This window comes from Salarias fasciatus, chromosome 13 (assembly GCF_902148845.1).
Source record: "Salarias fasciatus chromosome 13, fSalaFa1.1, whole genome shotgun sequence".
Classification (NCBI taxonomy): Eukaryota; Metazoa; Chordata; class Actinopteri; order Blenniiformes; family Blenniidae; genus Salarias; species Salarias fasciatus.
The window spans coordinates 16112914-16129689 of record NC_043757.1 but is presented as its reverse complement, the minus strand read 5'-3'; the positions used below and the strand labels follow the sequence as shown (position 1 = coordinate 16129689).

Here is a 16776-nt window from a genome sequence, read left to right as displayed (position 1 = left end):
AAAGTATTTTCCTTTTATTAGTACTGTTTGAAGTGATACTGGTAGCTGTTTGAGAAGATGTGGTTTTAATTATTAATTTTTTTTAGTATTCAAAATAAGTAGCTACATTGCAAAAAGTAAATTTTCCTTTACATTCTCATTTGTTAAATGAAAATTTGATCGCGACGTCCTGAGAGTTGTCTTAATTTATTTAATTTGGGTATTGTTTACAACAACGCTGAACATTTACTTGTTATAGATCAATCCATGATTGTGATCAGAAATCATTAAAAAAATTGTTAATAACACTTTAATGAAAATTGCTTCAAACTGCTATTCACTGCAGAGGTTTGAGGGAGAATTGTAGCACAGATCACATCTCCTCCGTAGGACTGAAGGAGTTATTTCAGGCTGGACATAGTTGTAGAAAAATGTATTGGCAAGTCTCTGCATGTTGATTTAGAAGATAAACAGAGACGGTTACCAAACACTCACATGAGATGCTTACAGAAGAGATGATGCAGTCTTCCTGTCAGGGACGTGCTCACAGAGACGATGGCCTGCGAAGTTTTTATAAAGATCTTGAAAGATAGGAAGTGTTTATCGAGTTCAGAAGAGTTCACAGTGAGTAAATTTATCCATTTTCCATTGATCACATGTGAAGTCTGTATGTAATCAGTTTGCCAAGGCAAGAATCAGCATGTGTTGATAAATGGCACATGCTACATGGTATGTTGAGCTGAGCAAGAATGCATGAGTCCTCTTTAGGTAAGTTGAGCAAAAATAAAATAAAATAAAGGGAGTATGCGTGTGGATCATTCCTACATGGTTTGCTGATTTTAAATATTTGTAGGACATTGTGTCCTCGCTAAATAGGCTGAGCAGGAATTTGTGTGTAATTAGATTCCCAACAGGTATGAGGGAAAAGAAATTATGTTTTGCCAAACCTCTTATATGTTATGCTTAGCAATGAGTATGTGTGGCTTTAAGTCACGTGTCTTATGCCTAAGGACTATGACGGAGTGTTGTTAGGTTCCATCTGATTATGCCAATCATGAAAGAGTGCAGTGCATGCTGGTCCCCATCTGGTATGATGAGCAAGAATGTACACTCAACAAAAATATAAACACAACACTTTGGTTTTTGCTCCCATTTTTCATGAGATGCAATTAAAGACCTAAAATTAATTCCAGATACACAATATTACCATTTCTTTCAAACATTGTTCACAAATCTGTCTAAATGTGTGATAGTGAGCACTTCTGCTTTGCTGAGATAATCCATCCCACCTCACAGGTGTGCCACATCAAGATGCTCATCAGACACCATGATTAGTGCACAGGTGTGCCTTAGACTGTCCACAATAAAAGGTCACCCTGAAATGTGCATTTTTTTTTTTTTTTTTTTTTTTGTTTTTGCTTTATTGGGGGTCTGGGACTCAGAACCAGTCAGTATCTGGTGTGACCACCATTTGCCTCATGCAGTGCAACACATCTTCTTCGCATAGAGTTTATCAGATTGTCAATTGCGGCCTGTGGAATGTTGGTCCGCTCCTCTTCCAAGGCTGTGCGAAGTTGAAGAGAACACCTCTCCAACGTGCCAGACGCCATCGAATGTGAGCATTTGCCCACTCAAGTCTGTTACGGCGATGATCTGGAGTCAGGTTAAGACCCTGTTGAGGACAACGAACATGCAGCTGAGCTTCCCTGAGACGGTTTCTGACAGTTTGTGCAGAAATTCTTTGGTTTTGCAAACCAATTGTTTCAGCAGCTGTCCGAGTGGCTGGTCTCAGAAGATCTTGGAGGTGAACCTGCTGGATGTGGAGGTCCTGGGCTGGTGTGGTTACACGTGGTCTGCGGTTGTGAGGCCGGTTGGATGTACTGCCATATTCTCTGAAACGCCTTTGGAGACGGCTTATGGTGGAGAAATGAACATTCAGTGCACGAGCAACAGATCTGGTTGACATTCCTGCTGTCAGCATACCAGTTGCATGCTCCCTCAATGCTTGCGACATCTGTGGCATTTTGCTGTGAGACAAAACTGCACATTTCAGAGTGGCCTTTTATTGTGGACAGTCTAAGGCACACCTGTGCACTAATCATGATGTCAGATCAGCATCTTGATGTGAGGTGGGACGGATTATCTCAGCAAAGCAGAAGTGCTCACTATTACACATTTAGACGGATCTGTGAACAACATTTGAAAGAAATGGTAATATTGTTTATCTGGAATGAATTTTAGATCTTTGAGTCCATGAAAAATGGGAGCAAAAACAAGAGTGTTGCGTTTATATTTTTGTTGAGTATATATAGCATCAGGTGTTCATATGGTATGGTAAGTGAGGATGAGACTAAGTCATATTTTGATTTGAAAATGGGTTAATTAGCTGTTTTCTCAAAAAACAGCGGAGAGAAAGGTGGTAGTCAGAATAGCAGTTAGCACCTCATCTGAGAAAGTCCTGGGATTAACTCCACCCTTTGGTTTTCACCCATTAGACCTGTCCAGTTTTTAGCCTGCCTTCGACCAGCTGATCAACTGAGTCTGACGGCCCAGCAACCTGCATCTTAAATGTAAAGGCATGACAGGGAGGCAATGAGGTGGTCTCTTGATCATGAAACTGTTCTGATGCAACTTTCCAAGATTATTCCTTATATTACTGTTTGGCACGATTCTGTTGTGTTTTCTCAATTTGTCCTTTCGATTTCATCACTGGAATTTTAGGTGTTAAATGAAGTAAAAAACACAAAACAAATAAAGTAAATTGTTGCTATTTTGATAAACATGCCTCCAGCCTTCACAGGAGTATCAAATTCATTTTAGCTCAATGGCCACCAGCAGCCCAGTTTGATCTCAAATGGCCAGCGAGATAACATTATAATAGTTAAGGTAAGTAAGATAAGGTAAGGTGCTTTATTGGTCATTATACAGTGAATGTACAACAAAATTTCTCCTCTGCATTTAACCCATCCATCGATGCTGCTGAAGCATTCCGTAGGAGCAGTGGGCAGCTGCGGGGAGCGCCCGAGGACCCATCTCCAGATGGAACGCCAGGCTAATGGTCAGATCACCTGACTGGAGGATTGACCTATATAACATTGACATGTTGTCATGTTATAAATGAGTTGATTAAAACCGAATGCAAGTTTGTAAATATCTAAGTCAAGAAAGTGTACCTTCTGGTCAACCCTGTCAGTTTTCCTTCTCAGAAAATGTTCTTCTTCTCAGAACTCGGATGTCTGCGACCTCAAGGAAGTTCACCTTTGTGGCATGACTTTGATGATCATGGCTTTCACTGCAGCCTCACTGATCTCTCTGCTATCAGCATTGTTTCCAACTGCTGTTCAATCCTTACAACATAGTCAACAGCTTTTACTAAATCAGTGCGACCCCCAGTGGACAAATTAGGTAACCAATAATTTATTGAAAGCCCAATTAATGTTAGTGTTCTCTTTGTTAATGATTTTTCCCCATGGACTGCTCAGTTTCAGTACTTGTCAGAGTCAATGAGATCCGTGAGTGAGCCTCATTAGTGCCTGTTTTTACAAAGCATTTGTAAAAGGATGCAGAAGAAATAGAGAAGACAGAGAAGTCTGGAATGAAAGAGCAGACAAAATTTCACATTACGAGGAGGTGAAGAGAGACCTACAGACACATATCTACAGACGTTCAAAAGAGGAAAGAAGATGGTGAACATAACTAATTCACAATAGTTACCGCTAAAGGCCCCACTGTGGTAAGAACAAGAAGATGGACGCAAGACCAGAGATACAGTGGCTTGCAAAAGTTAACCCCTTCAACTTTTCTCCATTTTGTCACATTAGAACCACAACTGGAAATGTAGTTTTTTGGGATTTTTATGTGATAGACCAACACAACTTGCCACATAATTGTGAAGTGGAACGAAAATAGATAGTTTTCATATTTTGTTTTCAATAAATAGAAAACTAAAAATGTGGCAGTCAAAGATTGTCATAACCCTTACTCTGGTAGTTTTGATTTTTGAGTTATTCGTTGTTATTTATAAGCGGATTGCTGTGGATCATGCTGTTGGTTCAGTGCTTAGATATTCATGTGCTGTCCACCAAATTCATAAGTGCCATGAAACACATCTGACTAAAGATTTACAACATTGCTCCAGTAAGTTAATGCAACTAGTTGGGAATATGAAAACACTGATACAAATGGCGTCAGTGTTTTATTTGCAGAAATGATTACATCATTCTGTGAGTGCTATTGTTTTTTCAAGATATCTTAAGAAGTTCCTTTCCACCCTCTTCTGTCCTCTTCTTCCGGCCCCAAAACTGAACTCCATCCAGAAACTAGGATTTAGAACATGGAACAGAATATATGTGGAGTTTGACTCACTCTGGTGGGATGCTGACTGTTGAGGTCATCCAGCTGGTGTGGGAAGACGAGGTGTGTGTGTAACCACAGTTTTAAAAGCATGTATTGAGCTTTTATTTACATTGATAATCTGTTCTCAGCAGAGTGAGGCAATGCATTCCTCTTTGATTATACTAATTATGCATTTTTAAGTATCCCAAAATTCAATACAATTCAGCTTTATTTATTAAAGGGCCAAATACAACACAGCCGTTTCTAGAACATTTCCGTTCGTATCATGTACAGGACAGAGAGACTGATCTAAATCAGCTCAGCATTGCTCCATTTGTTGCAGGTGGATCATGCAGGAGACTTCAGATCACGAACCAGGGGATCCTGGAGGGAGGGAAAAAGGGTTGTGCGAGAAAGCAACTACAGAAGAGGCAGAAGAGGGACTATGGTTAATGACACGTAGTATTGAAACATGTTGAGTGACAAAGGAGAGAACAGAGGGTTAGTTCAGGTCCTCCAGCAGTCTTAGCATGAGACCTGAACCAGCCCTCACTGTAAGTCTTACTAAATAGACAGGTCTTAAGCCTGGCCGTCAGAAAACAACAATAAACAAACAAAAAGACTGGTGTCAGACTCCTCTCTATAAGTCAATGCAACGTGTCAATCCAAGTCTGATTAAGTTGTTGTTGCCACTGTTTTATGAAACATTATTGCATTTTCTACTCTACTCTACTCTCTCATAATTTTTTACTAAATGACAAAAACTGGAATGGATTAAAAAAAAAGCCATGGGATTTTATATGAAAAGTTTTTTGGTTTTTTTTTAGGTGTGAGAATGCTGTATTCAGCCTTGTTGAGTAATATTGTTCCTGGCGTAAATGTGAAATGTGAGATGTCTAATTTGAAAATTTCGACAGTAAAAGGGATTAGAACCTAAAAGGCCATGCCGGGGTTTCGAATTAACTGGTTTCCATGTTAAGTGATGACCAACTTCCTTTGTGGATGTGGTTATTGTTGCTAACTTGGCAAACATTTTTTAATTGCATTTAAAATATAGATTCGATTTGACGTACCTTTATTATGGAGGTATTTTTGGCGAAAAGGGTTTGAGCACCTATAAAAGTACAATTAGTGGCTGGACCTGAGGGAAGTCAGTCACCAGGGAACAAGGAAACCAGTTAATGTGTATCACCGGAAGTAGTTTTTTTTGTAAGCAGACGTAGTACGTCATGCGCCGTAGACGCACTAAAGGAAGAGTCGAACCGCAGCCTGCAGCCAGCGGCGATGTCTCCGGCTGTGAACTCAAAGGTAGTTATAATAGGATGTGGGATTTCAGGCATAGCGGCGGCGCAACGGCTCGTTAAGTCCGGATTTAACGATGTCCGGATACTTGAAGCGACTCCAAGAAGCGGAGGGCGGATCAAAACCGGCAGAATGGGTGAGCAGAAAGCACCTCAACAAACCACAGCTGTCAAACTTTCAATCTGTGTCTCAAAATATCTCTTAAACATAGTTGAATGATTTTGGGGGCTTTCATAACATGCAGATACTTGCAGTACTTCGCTGTGAGCTACATTATGTTCAGTCCAGCAGGGTGAAAGTCCCCCCATGGATAACTGTTCTATCTTTATGTAGTCTGTGAACAACAGTGTTCAGGGACAAAGTGCATAATGCATAGCAGAGTGACAAACATCATCAAGTCATGTGAGGACGAGAAACACGAGATGAAAAGCTTTTCATTTCACCCTGCAGGTGACAAAATCATAGAAGTTGGAGCAAACTGGATCCATGGACCGTCTGAGGAGAACCCTGTGTTTTGTCTGGCACGTCAGTATAATCTTCTGGATCCAGAGGCCCTCACCCCGGAGAACCAGGCCATGGACGTGGGAGGACACCCCCCCTGGGTCCCCAATGTCTTCAGTAGCTCAGGTTGACGCGTTTTAATGTTCGTATAAATCTCACTGGGGTTTGGATAGCACGATAGCCCTGATAGTGTTAATGTGACACCGTGTATATATATTATGTGTGCAGGTCGGAGGTTAAATATTGAGGACGTCTCTCCTGCTCAGGAGATGTTTTTTGAGCTGCTGAGTGAAATTTCTGAATATCCAAGCACAATCGGAGAACCCCATGACAGTGTGGGAGAGTTTATACGGTCAGAAGTATGTCTGTTTCTATGCCTTTGTGAAAACAGCATCTTGAATCAGCTGTGGGTCTTTTTAACCTGATATCCTGTCTGTTTTGTTTTGTTGTTTGATCAAGGTGCAGCGGCGAGCAGCAGAGAAATGGAAAGATAGTGATGCGACCAGCAGATGTCTGCATCTGTCTGTTATCAGCAACCTGTTGAAGGTGGAGTGCTGCGTTAATGGGGCTCACAGTATGGATGAGGTGGGCCTGGGGGCCTTTGGACTGTACAAGACTCTGCCGGGACTGGACTGCACATTCCCAGGGTTTGTACTTCACCACAGCATACATATAGTGTTCATCAGTGCATAGAAACATAAAGAACTGTGATTTTATTATGCCAGCTGTCATTCCACTGATTTAATGGTTGAGTATGCTACTCATTTTTTTCCTCCTCTCTCGTGCAGTGGCTTTGAAGGGCTCATTAAGAATTTGATGTCGGAGCTTCCCAGTGGACTGGTGACCTATAACCAACCTGTACGCTGTGTCCATTGGAACAACGCAGAGGCGAGAAATACCTCTGTGCTGGTTGAGTGTAATGATGGAGAAAAGATTGTTGCAGATCATGTTATCGTCACAGTTCCTCTCGGTAAGATCAGAACCTCAGAAAGACCTTTTATGGATTTTATCAACTCTCCGAAAAATATGAACTGTTTTGATTACCTTTCAGTGTACAACTAATAAGTGGGTCTGTCAGATATTGAACCAGGATCTCATTAGATAAACACACACTTCTCTGAATTGATTATACATTTTTATGTAGCAGCATTTGAAAAAGATTTTCACTGTCAACTCAAAGCTGCTGAATAATTTGATTCTAATATAGGTCTGTTTTTTCAGGATACTTAAAGAAGCACCATTCAACCCTGTTCCATCCTCCTCTTCCTCTACACAAAATACACACCATCCAGAGACTGGGCTTTGGAACAAACAATAAAATCTTTGTGGAGTTTGACTCACCATGGTGGGATGCTGATTGTGGGGTCATCTATTTTTTGTGGGACGATGAGGTGAGATGTGTTCGGTGCATAAATGCTTGCACACTGAACCCATTAACGTGAATCATTTAACACACCGCTTCTTGTGAATTAGGAGTCGGTGGCAGACGAGGTGCCGGATCTCCATCGATCCTGGATAAAGAAGCTGTTTGGCTTCACGGTTCTCAAACCGACTGAAAGGTCAGATGCAGTTCTTGGTGCACTGAGTAATTGTGTGAATGTTGAGAAGCAGACACACCATTAGTTTCTTCTGTCTTTATTAAATCTGCTTTAACATGTCTTTGGACACATTTTTAACACACTCCGTTCTTTTGTGACTCAGGCCCTAAATTGGTGATGATGGTGAGCATGTTGATGTTGTTGGTAACTGCAGTGATGTTTAATTTTCAGGTACGGCCATGTTCTCTGCGGCTGGATCGCTGGACACGAGTCAGAGTACATGGAGACATTGTCGGAACAGGAGGTCACACATTGCATCACACAGCTTGTTCGCAGGTTCACAGGTGAATTAATCTCATGTGTATCATCAAACTTCTTCATTAACAAATGTTTTAGGCTTCAACTAGAACTCTTGCACCGTGGTCCTATCAGAGTGATCCCATTCGCTACACTCATTACTAAACCGTTTGTTTTCAGGAAACCCCGCCGTCACCCCAAAGCGAATCTTTCGCTCTCAGTGGTTTCATGACCCCTGGACATGTGGCTCGTACAGCTTCCCTGGAAAAGGCTGTTCAGAGCAGGACCTGGACAACATGAGGGAGCCCCTGCCGCCAAAGGCATCACAGTCACAAGTAAATTCATTTTCGCACGCAGAGCATGCACACCAAATGTCATATAATTGAAGGTTTGTGTCTTTATTTAATCATTATACCACTGTGTGGCCTCTTCCAGCCTCTGCAGGTGTTGTTTGCTGGAGAGGCGACACATCCCTGCTACTTCTCCACCGTCCACGGCGCTCTCCTCAGTGGATGGAGGGAAGCTGACAGACTCATCTCTCACTACTCCATCAATCCGTCCCAGCCTCAGTCAAAGTCAAAGCTCTAAAAAAAAAACCCAGACTGGTTTCACCAAGTGCTGTGTGATCAGCGAATGACTACAAACATTGAGATGAGTTTATCTGAAAGACTTTGTTGAATGTACTATTTATGTGAATCACTCACTTAAAAAATTTGAAAACGTAGTGGATATTGATGTGTGATGTAGCTGCCACTTTATGCTGCTCTCAAATGAATTCTGTTGTCATTTTTCCTCTTCAAACTAAATGATAAACCCAGGGCTCTTTATCAAGTACTATTTTCCTAATCACTTCAAGGTCTTATTGACCTTAATTTACTGTTATTGAGCTGAACACTCTGATTTTACAGCCAGTTTTCTCTGAAATTATGACACCCTGTAGGGATTATCAGAATTTGCAAATCAAAGAAAAAGAAATAACATTAAATGAATAATTTTAGAGGAATTCAATCTCTTGTTGCAATAACAAATTATTGGCATCTGCTTTGTGTGACTATTTGAACATTTTTGCATTTCTAGATTAATTCAATGAATGACTTTGTTGCAGATATTGCTCAATGACGGACAATATTCCAGAATTATGTTTAATTTCTGTACTTTCTGTAGTGACTGAAAGTTTACAATTTTCAGCAGACTTTGTTTTAAACACATAAAGGATATATTTAATGTGTTGATTAATGTTTTTATACATAATTTCACCCAAACACAATGCAGTATAATATATAAGATTAATTCCTTCCCATACAGTTTTCACCTTTCCTGTCAGTCAATCTGAACGTTGTTCATTATTGTAATTAACTTTCAATAAAGACTTCTATTCTTATTTTCTGAAAGCTGTCAGTTGTACATGTTTCTTTTGATTGTTGAACATAAAATCCTGACTATTATTAATTATTAGTTACTTAAATTACAAAATGAGATTGAAAATAACAATTGAATGAATTGGGAAAAGCAAAAACATATAACTTTCTAAAGGTTAAAAAAAATCTTACATGAATGTAAACTTTTCAGTCCATCTGAGTCAAACAAGATAACTGGTTAGAATGAGTTTGTTATAACATGCATGCATACTTATCAGCCATTATCTTAATTTTAAAAAGTCTCTGAAAGGTTTCTTTAATGCACTAAGTTTTCGGAGTGATTTTGACAGTGCATCTAGAGAAACCAGACTGATAAATTGTGAGGGATATCTACATTTTTATCACTAGATTAAGTTATGACTCTTGCAGGACACATTGTTGCCAGTGCTTTCATTGACATACATTCCCAAGGATATGGCTGTGACACATCTCCAAATCGGACTGTACTTTGTGTGCAATAGGAAGGGTAGAAATGCAAAATGTGATGAGTTTAATTTGCAAAATCAATCAAAAGAAAGAAAGACTATTACATAAAATTCAGCTTCAAAAGTCCCTTCAACAACTATAAGATGGAATTTAATTAATTTTAAAATGTATGTTTCCACTGCATTGTGCTTTTTTTTTTTTTTTGAGAATGCAGCTGCAATGCATCATTATAAAGTTGTAAGTCCTACTTTGACATATAATACAATTATACTTACAATATAAATTCGCCTTGAATATGATATGAAGGGTTTTTGGCTGGAAATTCTGTTTTTAATGCAGACACGTTCCTCATTTCAGGCGATTCTCTTTACATCCTTTAGAGGGCGGCCATGTGTTCAGAAAAAAATTAATCTGCATTATCATAATGTAGAGGAAGTCACAGCGCAACCGGAACTTTCGCTTTGGACTGAAGATTCCAGTCGGCATGTAAACAGTGTGGCGCCAGGTTCAGAGCCGAGAAGCGACGCTTTTCGGGTCAAAGCCAGTGACTGCCAGGGTTTGTGATATTCGTGTAAAGTGTAGTTATGAGGCTGTTTCATGCTCTCCGCGATGCCAGCAGGTTCAGGAGCGTGTTTGACTTCGGGGGTCGTGAAGTGGCTCACTGGTTCCCGGGACACATGGCGAAAGGTGACGGAGCTGCTCTGCTTCAGCTTCATCTGGAAATCATAATCAAAATCAAACTTTCAAACCTGCAGTAATGAACGTTTAGTTACATAGTGTGTGTAATAACAGTTGTTTGTTTTGTAGGTCTAAAGCAGATGAGAGCCAACCTGAAGAACGTGGACTGTGTCATTGAAATTCATGATGCCAGAATATCCTTCTATTTACTACAACCACATGCCTCTCACTGTTCTTTTTTGTCTAAAGCTTCTTTTACAAAGGCCCTTCAGGACCAACTACTGCTCCTTTGCACAATAGCATTTCCACTACAGATGGGCTTTCAGGCTGTTAAATGTACAACACGATGAACAGATTGATCTTTAACAGAAAAACATCCCATTGTCAGGGCGAAACCCTGTGTTTGAGGACACTCTAAATGTCAAACCACATCTGCTCATTCTAAACAAGATGGACCTCGCTGATGTGTCCAACAAGCAGGTCAGATCTGTCTTCTTCTGCATAAGCAGAGTCAAACCTCAATTGTGTTTCAAACTGATAACAGTTTTGTCTCTGTCTGAAACTTCAGAGAGTCGTGAGGACACTTCAAAAAAGTGGAGTGCAGAACGTCCTCTTCACTGACTGTTTAAAGCAGAGCGATACCAGTATTAAAAAGGTGAAGGTCATCTTTAAGGAATACTTTAAGAAGAGAAGACATTTTTAAAATGCTTATTTGCAAATGAATTGTCTTTTTTTATTATTTCTTTAGGTGGTGCCACTGGTAATGGAAATTATTGAAAAGAGCATGCGCTTTAATAGAGCGGAGGTAAGCTTACTTCCTTCATTTGTTTCATCGTTTTTTTCTGCCCCATGTGCTGACATGGTACGATCTGCATCAGTCTGTTGTGACAGTGATGAATTGAGCTTGTGATGTACAGGTGGTTTTCTGTAGCATCTGTGATGACATTTTGTGTTTTGGGAAACTCTTAAAGCAATGTTGTAGTGTAATTTGATTAAATGTAAGGCGAACACTTTTGGGAAAACTTGTTTTAATAAAATTCAGTGAAATAGAAAATGTAATCAAAGTAAAAACACTGAATAAAGAATTGAGTAAATATTTAACTTCCTGAAGAGGTGAATACCGGTCAGCATTGACCAGTCAAATCATTCAGCTGGTGAATACAGTCCGTAAGCCTTTTAGTAGTAGTTTTTTCATTGATGTATTTATTTTTCCCTCACTCAGATGTTTGATACATTGGAGTGTAAATACAAAAACACTGGAAGCTCTCTGACTTTGTCCTGTAAAACTTTCAGAACACAACTTACTGCCTGATGGTGATTGGCGTGCCCAATGTGGGGAAATCATCTCTTATCAATGCACTGAGGAGAACCAATTTGAAAAAAGGTGCCAACAAAACCGCTGCCTGAAGATGATTGTCTCCTCTTCTGTCATTCACGTTGTGCCTGAACGTCTATTTCAGGTCGCGCTTCTCGAGTCGGCGGGGAGCCTGGAATAACTAAAGCTGTCCTCACCAGAATTCAGGTCAGTGTAGTAGACACGCTTCTCATGTCTGTTTGGTGTTTGTTAATCGTGCAGCTGTCTGCAGGTGTCCGAGCGACCCCTAATGTACCTGCTGGACACACCAGGAGTGTTGCCTCCAAGGATTGAGAGTGTAGAAACAGGGATGAAACTGGCGTTATGTGGTGAGCAAAATGTAACCTTGATTCCTCTCAGTTTGACTGAATACATTTTTCCACTGTGAATAATAAAGATCCTCTTCTGCAGGAACTATCCTGGACCATTTAGTGGGTGAAGACATTATCGCTGACTACTTACTGTATTCACTGAACAGACTCGGGAATTTCAGGTGAGACTTAAAAAAAAAAATCCCGATTATTGAACATTAAATTTATAATAAAACTTAAGCATTTTTGGATATGTTTGCCTTTATATAGTTATGTAGAAAAATACAGTCTCCAAGAGCCCAGTGACGATATCCAGCATGTCCTCAAACGCATCGCTGTCAAACTGGGAAAGACTCAGCGAGTCACAGCCATAACGGGAGTGGGTAAGAAAATCCTCTTTTTTTAACTTCGTTCTCCCATGGGCAGTTTTGCTAACTAGTTATTCTTGAATTTATTGGCAGTTAAATAAATAAATAATGCCAGAAACCAGCAGGCTCTTGTTTTAGCATCAAGACTTCAAACTGAGGGGAGCTGCTCCCCTGGCTTCACTATCCCAGCAAGAATGATATACTGTGCCCCACATCTGGAAACCCTCGGTCATGTCGTCTCGTACTGAAGAAGTCCACATCAGCTCAAGCTCATTTTTGCATTATTTACCTCAGTTTGCCAGCGTGGCCGCCATCACAGCAGCACCTTAAATACAGTGTGTGTTCTTCATCTTCCACAGGAAACATCAATGTCACAGTACCAAACTACACCGCAGCAGCTTATGATTTCATCAGAGCCTTCAGGAAAGGAGAACTGGGACAAGTAATGCTGGACTGATCCGTTTTTAATGAAGAGAAAAAGACTGGTGATATTTACCCACTTCATAGTTTCTGATATCGTGCAGTTATCAGATTATGTAAAAAAATGACACAAAAACCTTCTGTAAATAAAAGAATTTCACTTTATTCATTTTCTTCTTGCTTTTAGTGTACAGGAGACAAATATCAGACATGTTGTAAACAGAATATTTATTAGAATTAAGACAGTGATAGCAAAGTGTTTCTTATTTACAGGAGTGCTGCAATAAATATCATAGTGCACTTAGAAATGTGGAACAGTCTGATGCTCCTGAGTATCTTCGGGGGTGTACGAGATCTCCTGGTTTGATAGTCACACCATTAAAACTTTGTAGTAAAGTGTGAGAGCAGCATCGGGTTTATTCATACGCTTTTAAACACCATGGCATTAAAATTAAAACTGTCATGAACAGAATGCTCATGTCTTCTCCTATTGTAGAAGATCAGTTTTATGGCTGCCCCAGTCACTGTCACTTTGAGGTTTCACATTTTCACATAAAATCCTTAAGGTTTGCAGGAAAACAATAAGAGTTTGAAAAAGAAAAAAAACATTTTTGGTTGAGGATATAACTTACCAAACACGCTTAGAAGGAACTAGAACTGAAACATAAATACAGCTGTTTAACTTTCGAGAATAACGCCAGTGCCAACTTAGATCATCTTTTGAAAACGACCTTCTGTCTTTACTGCAGGATGAACATGATTTCTATTTCAGTGAAAGTCATTTTGTATCTTAGATGATATAAAAATAGTTTTGTTTTTTTTCTAAATTGTTTTATGTTGAAATTGATCGTTCTTTAAGACTATAAAGGTTCATAGTAAAAATAACTTCTTTAATTTGAAGTCAAGCTCGGAGGAAGGGGCTGATCAGCATTTGGCACTGAAGTTTCTTTGAGCAGAATGCTGTTCTGGTAATGTACACGTAGTTATATCTGTAGAAAACATACAGTACAGTGAAGTTTTTGATTATCCTGTGACTGGTCTTCACTTTGCAGGATTCTGCCCGTGTAGCCTTACAGTTACATATTGCATCTTCAGGCTTCGGCTCAGTGTTTCTTCGGGGAAACGGCCTGAGGATCTACAGGACTGTGTCCACCAGGAGTCCACAGCTGGGAGAAAAAGCTGCAAAGATGATAGAAATCACTCTGTAGAGGGACGGTCCGCTCTGAGCCGAGCCCGCCATCAGAGATTCAAAGTAATTGGTCCTGTTGAAGTAGTCCAGCTCTTCCTCGGAGCTGTCCGCGTTGCTGCGGCGGTAAGCGGACGCGTACCACTTGTCCGCCGTCAAGGCCACCGCGGCCCCGGCGGCGGCCGCCGCCGCCACCCTCACGGGGCCGGTGCGCCCCGCCGCCCTGAAGCGGGAGCGGGTTCCGCCGTAGCTTCCCCCTCCCCGGAAGGTCCCCGCAGAGGAGCTGCGGGAAGGGGACCCCCTGGAGGAGCCCCGGGATCCCCCGCGACCGCCCTTGGAGAGCGTGGGCTCGAACAGGAAGGCAGAGAGCAGGAGGAAGGTCCAGCAGGCTGCGAGCACCTGGTTCATCCCCGACATCTGAGGAGACACAGAGGAGTGGAGGCACATCAATCCAAAATATTTAGGGTGCAGATGGTTTAATCATCAGGTGTGGCCTTAGATTTTTTTTTTATTATTATTTTTAATATGTGAGCTGAAGAGGATTTTCTCTCCATTGATCATGAAATGCTCCCATAATACTTGGTTAATATGGCTTCATATTAAAAGAAAAATGCATTTCTGTTGCTCCTCTCCATTAAAGTAGGTCAGTACAAGAATAAATACGATCAACAGAGAAAATTGTTCTTGGCTTGTATCATTCTCCTGGATTGATTATACTGACGTGCAGACGTTATCTGGTGAGTGATAATAAATAAAACACAATCGATCCTTTGATTTTTGGTCGTGACAGGCCGTCATGTGAAATCCGATTGGTTTCCAGCAGGTAACACGAACATCACCGTGTTCAGCTCTTATTTATGTTTTTTTTTCGCAGCACATCTAACGCCAGATTAAAAATGTTTTCGTGAATATGTGGACAATGCAAATAGGTGCATCCATGCATGAAATTCAAACGACTGCTCTCATGAAACGGAGCTGGATGTCTGGTGGAAAATAAATCCGTTTAAAGCCAAATGCATCACCAGATATGCGCCGCGTCCATGAATTCGTCGGGATAAATGATTCTTACCTTATTGCCTTGTGTTAGAATCCTTGCTGATGTTTTATCAGTCGGAGGGGAGAAGCAGGGGACCGTCACGGGCGATGAACGCGCGTCCACGCGGACAATAGCGAGAACGCGCAGCGCGCTCGGACAGGCGCGTCCGCGGAGATGAAGCCATGTAGGGATCCAACATCGTTAAAGAATTTCCTTCAGGAATTAAGCTGTGTTCTATCAGGTAGCCTTCATGAACATCGACGATGACTGTTTAGTTTTATTTCTGACTGTTGACAACCAACGTTTATTTTTAATTTAAAAAAGAAGCACCACTTCCTTTTAACACTATGGACAGATGTGATTTGATTTTTTGTTTTTTTCTAGGACTGAGATTGTTAACAGAGTTCTTGTTTATTCACTCTGAAAATCAGTTTTAGAAAAAAACTGAACCAGACAAGCCAGGGGCACACAATGGGACTAACAGATGCACAGAACGAACAAAAATGGACACAGGAGAAGAAGGCAGACCCACCCAGACGGGCGGGAACCAAAGGGTGCTGACAGAACCCCCACCACCCTCAAGGGCTGGAACCCGACAGCCCAAAGGCCGGCAGGTGGCCCACCCTGGCCTAGGGAGACCAATACCTGAGAAGGGGAGACAGCTAGGGGACACAACAAAAGACTGGACACTCTGAGAACACAGGAACTCTTGGACTCAGAAACTAAGCCCTGTTAAGATGGTGTTGTACATGGAAACAGCAGAAACGTTGAAAACTATGTGATTTAGGGTGGGTGGATATGATCACAGTTTGCCTTGTCCAAACGACGTTTTAAACACCAAACGCCGTTTTGAACGTCAAACGCCGATCGTCGTCCATCGATAAAACGACGTTTTAAACATGACCGGGACATTTTTATAATGAAATATAAATATTCTCCACCCCTGAAGTTCAATAAGCCAGTAAAATCTATTGTTTTGCAGCCAATCAGAGCAAACTTGGGAAGGCTGAAGCAGTGCACCTCCGATCCATTTGGTTCTGGAGCAGGAAGAATGCTGTGACGCAATGTTACTTATTCCACGTTTAAACTAATGCCTCAAATTGTCACGCTTGATTCTGTGACCTGTTACATCTGGGCTCCGTCGCATCACACTGCAGCAGGTGCAACGAATAGCCCCCATTGTAGTTGTTTTCATTGCCCTTTTTTCACTGGGTGCAGTTTACATGCAGCATGGTGCACCACAAGGGACCCGCAAGTGATACACAGCAAGTCTATTTTCTCTGCTTACTGCAGCCAAAATGCAAGGAAGTGAAGGAAGATGCTAAAAACACATACTTTTACAACTTAAACACAGCCTGGGGTCTATGATCCACTTCATTTACTCACTTACTACAGTCTAATAAGTGTTATGTCCTCACTTAAGAACATAATGATACGGAATCAGGTATCTGAAACACCACCAGTGGGGCCGCCCACACCGGGAGAAGTCAAAGGTTATTAGTACTGGGGCCCCAGCACCCGATCCCCAACCCCGCCAGACCAAGGTGTGTAGCCCCCCAGGCCAGTCGGGACCAGAGGACCCTAGCACACTAACCCCAGCAGAGGACCGGAACCAACTCCCAGTGTG

The 16776-nt window shown here is 41.2% G+C and overlaps 3 protein-coding genes across 3 annotated transcripts; 2 read left to right on the top strand and 1 right to left on the bottom strand.

Moving 5' to 3' along the window:
* Positions 1–514: 514 nt before the first annotated feature.
* paox (polyamine oxidase) lies at positions 515–8581 on the top strand. Its single transcript, XM_030106603.1, has 12 exons — positions 515–603; positions 2800–2865; positions 2965–5752; positions 6067–6243; positions 6346–6476; positions 6577–6764; positions 6906–7087; positions 7339–7508; positions 7591–7676; positions 7887–7999; positions 8133–8287; positions 8388–8581. The coding sequence occupies exons 3-12, from the start codon at positions 5599–5601 to the stop codon at positions 8538–8540; spliced, it is 1509 nt and encodes a 502-aa protein (XP_029962463.1). The 5' UTR covers positions 515–603; positions 2800–2865; positions 2965–5598; the 3' UTR covers positions 8541–8581.
* A 1655-nt stretch (positions 8582–10236) lies between these two features.
* Positions 10237–13367, top strand: mtg1 (mitochondrial ribosome-associated GTPase 1). Its single transcript, XM_030106634.1, has 11 exons — positions 10237–10483; positions 10604–10668; positions 10850–10954; positions 11043–11129; positions 11223–11279; positions 11768–11858; positions 11935–11996; positions 12061–12157; positions 12240–12321; positions 12410–12522; positions 12867–13367. The coding sequence occupies exons 1-11, from the start codon at positions 10381–10383 to the stop codon at positions 12962–12964; spliced, it is 960 nt and encodes a 319-aa protein (XP_029962494.1). The 5' UTR covers positions 10237–10380; the 3' UTR covers positions 12965–13367.
* Positions 13368–14062: 695 nt separating this feature from the next.
* sprn (shadow of prion protein) lies at positions 14063–15204 on the bottom strand. The gene is made up of 2 exons (XM_030106646.1): positions 15183–15204; positions 14063–14530 (listed from the first exon to the last, which is right to left on the bottom strand). Exon 2 carries the CDS (start codon positions 14528–14530, stop codon positions 14063–14065), a length of 468 nt encoding a protein of 155 aa, XP_029962506.1. The 5' UTR covers positions 15183–15204.
* Between the last annotated feature and the right edge of the window lie 1572 nt (positions 15205–16776).

Bases quoted from the DNA above. Each gene is read 5' to 3' on its own strand.
- paox (XM_030106603.1), top strand. From the start codon at position 5,599: ATGTCTCCGGCTGTGAACTCAAAGGTAGTTATAATAGGATGTGGGATT. The intron at 5,753-6,066 runs GTGAGCAGAAAG...TTCACCCTGCAG, and splicing joins GATCAAAACCGGCAGAATGG to GTGACAAAATCATAGAAGTT. The intron at 8,288-8,387 runs GTAAATTCATTT...GGCCTCTTCCAG, and splicing joins CAAAGGCATCACAGTCACAA to CCTCTGCAGGTGTTGTTTGC.
- mtg1 (XM_030106634.1), top strand. From the start codon at position 10,381: ATGAGGCTGTTTCATGCTCTCCGCGATGCCAGCAGGTTCAGGAGCGTG. The intron at 10,669-10,849 runs ATATCCTTCTAT...TAACAGAAAAAC, and splicing joins TTGAAATTCATGATGCCAGA to ATCCCATTGTCAGGGCGAAA. The intron at 11,280-11,767 runs GTAAGCTTACTT...TAAAACTTTCAG, and splicing joins TGCGCTTTAATAGAGCGGAG to AACACAACTTACTGCCTGAT.
- sprn (XM_030106646.1), bottom strand. From the start codon at position 14,530: ATGTCGGGGATGAACCAGGTGCTCGCAGCCTGCTGGACCTTCCTCCTG.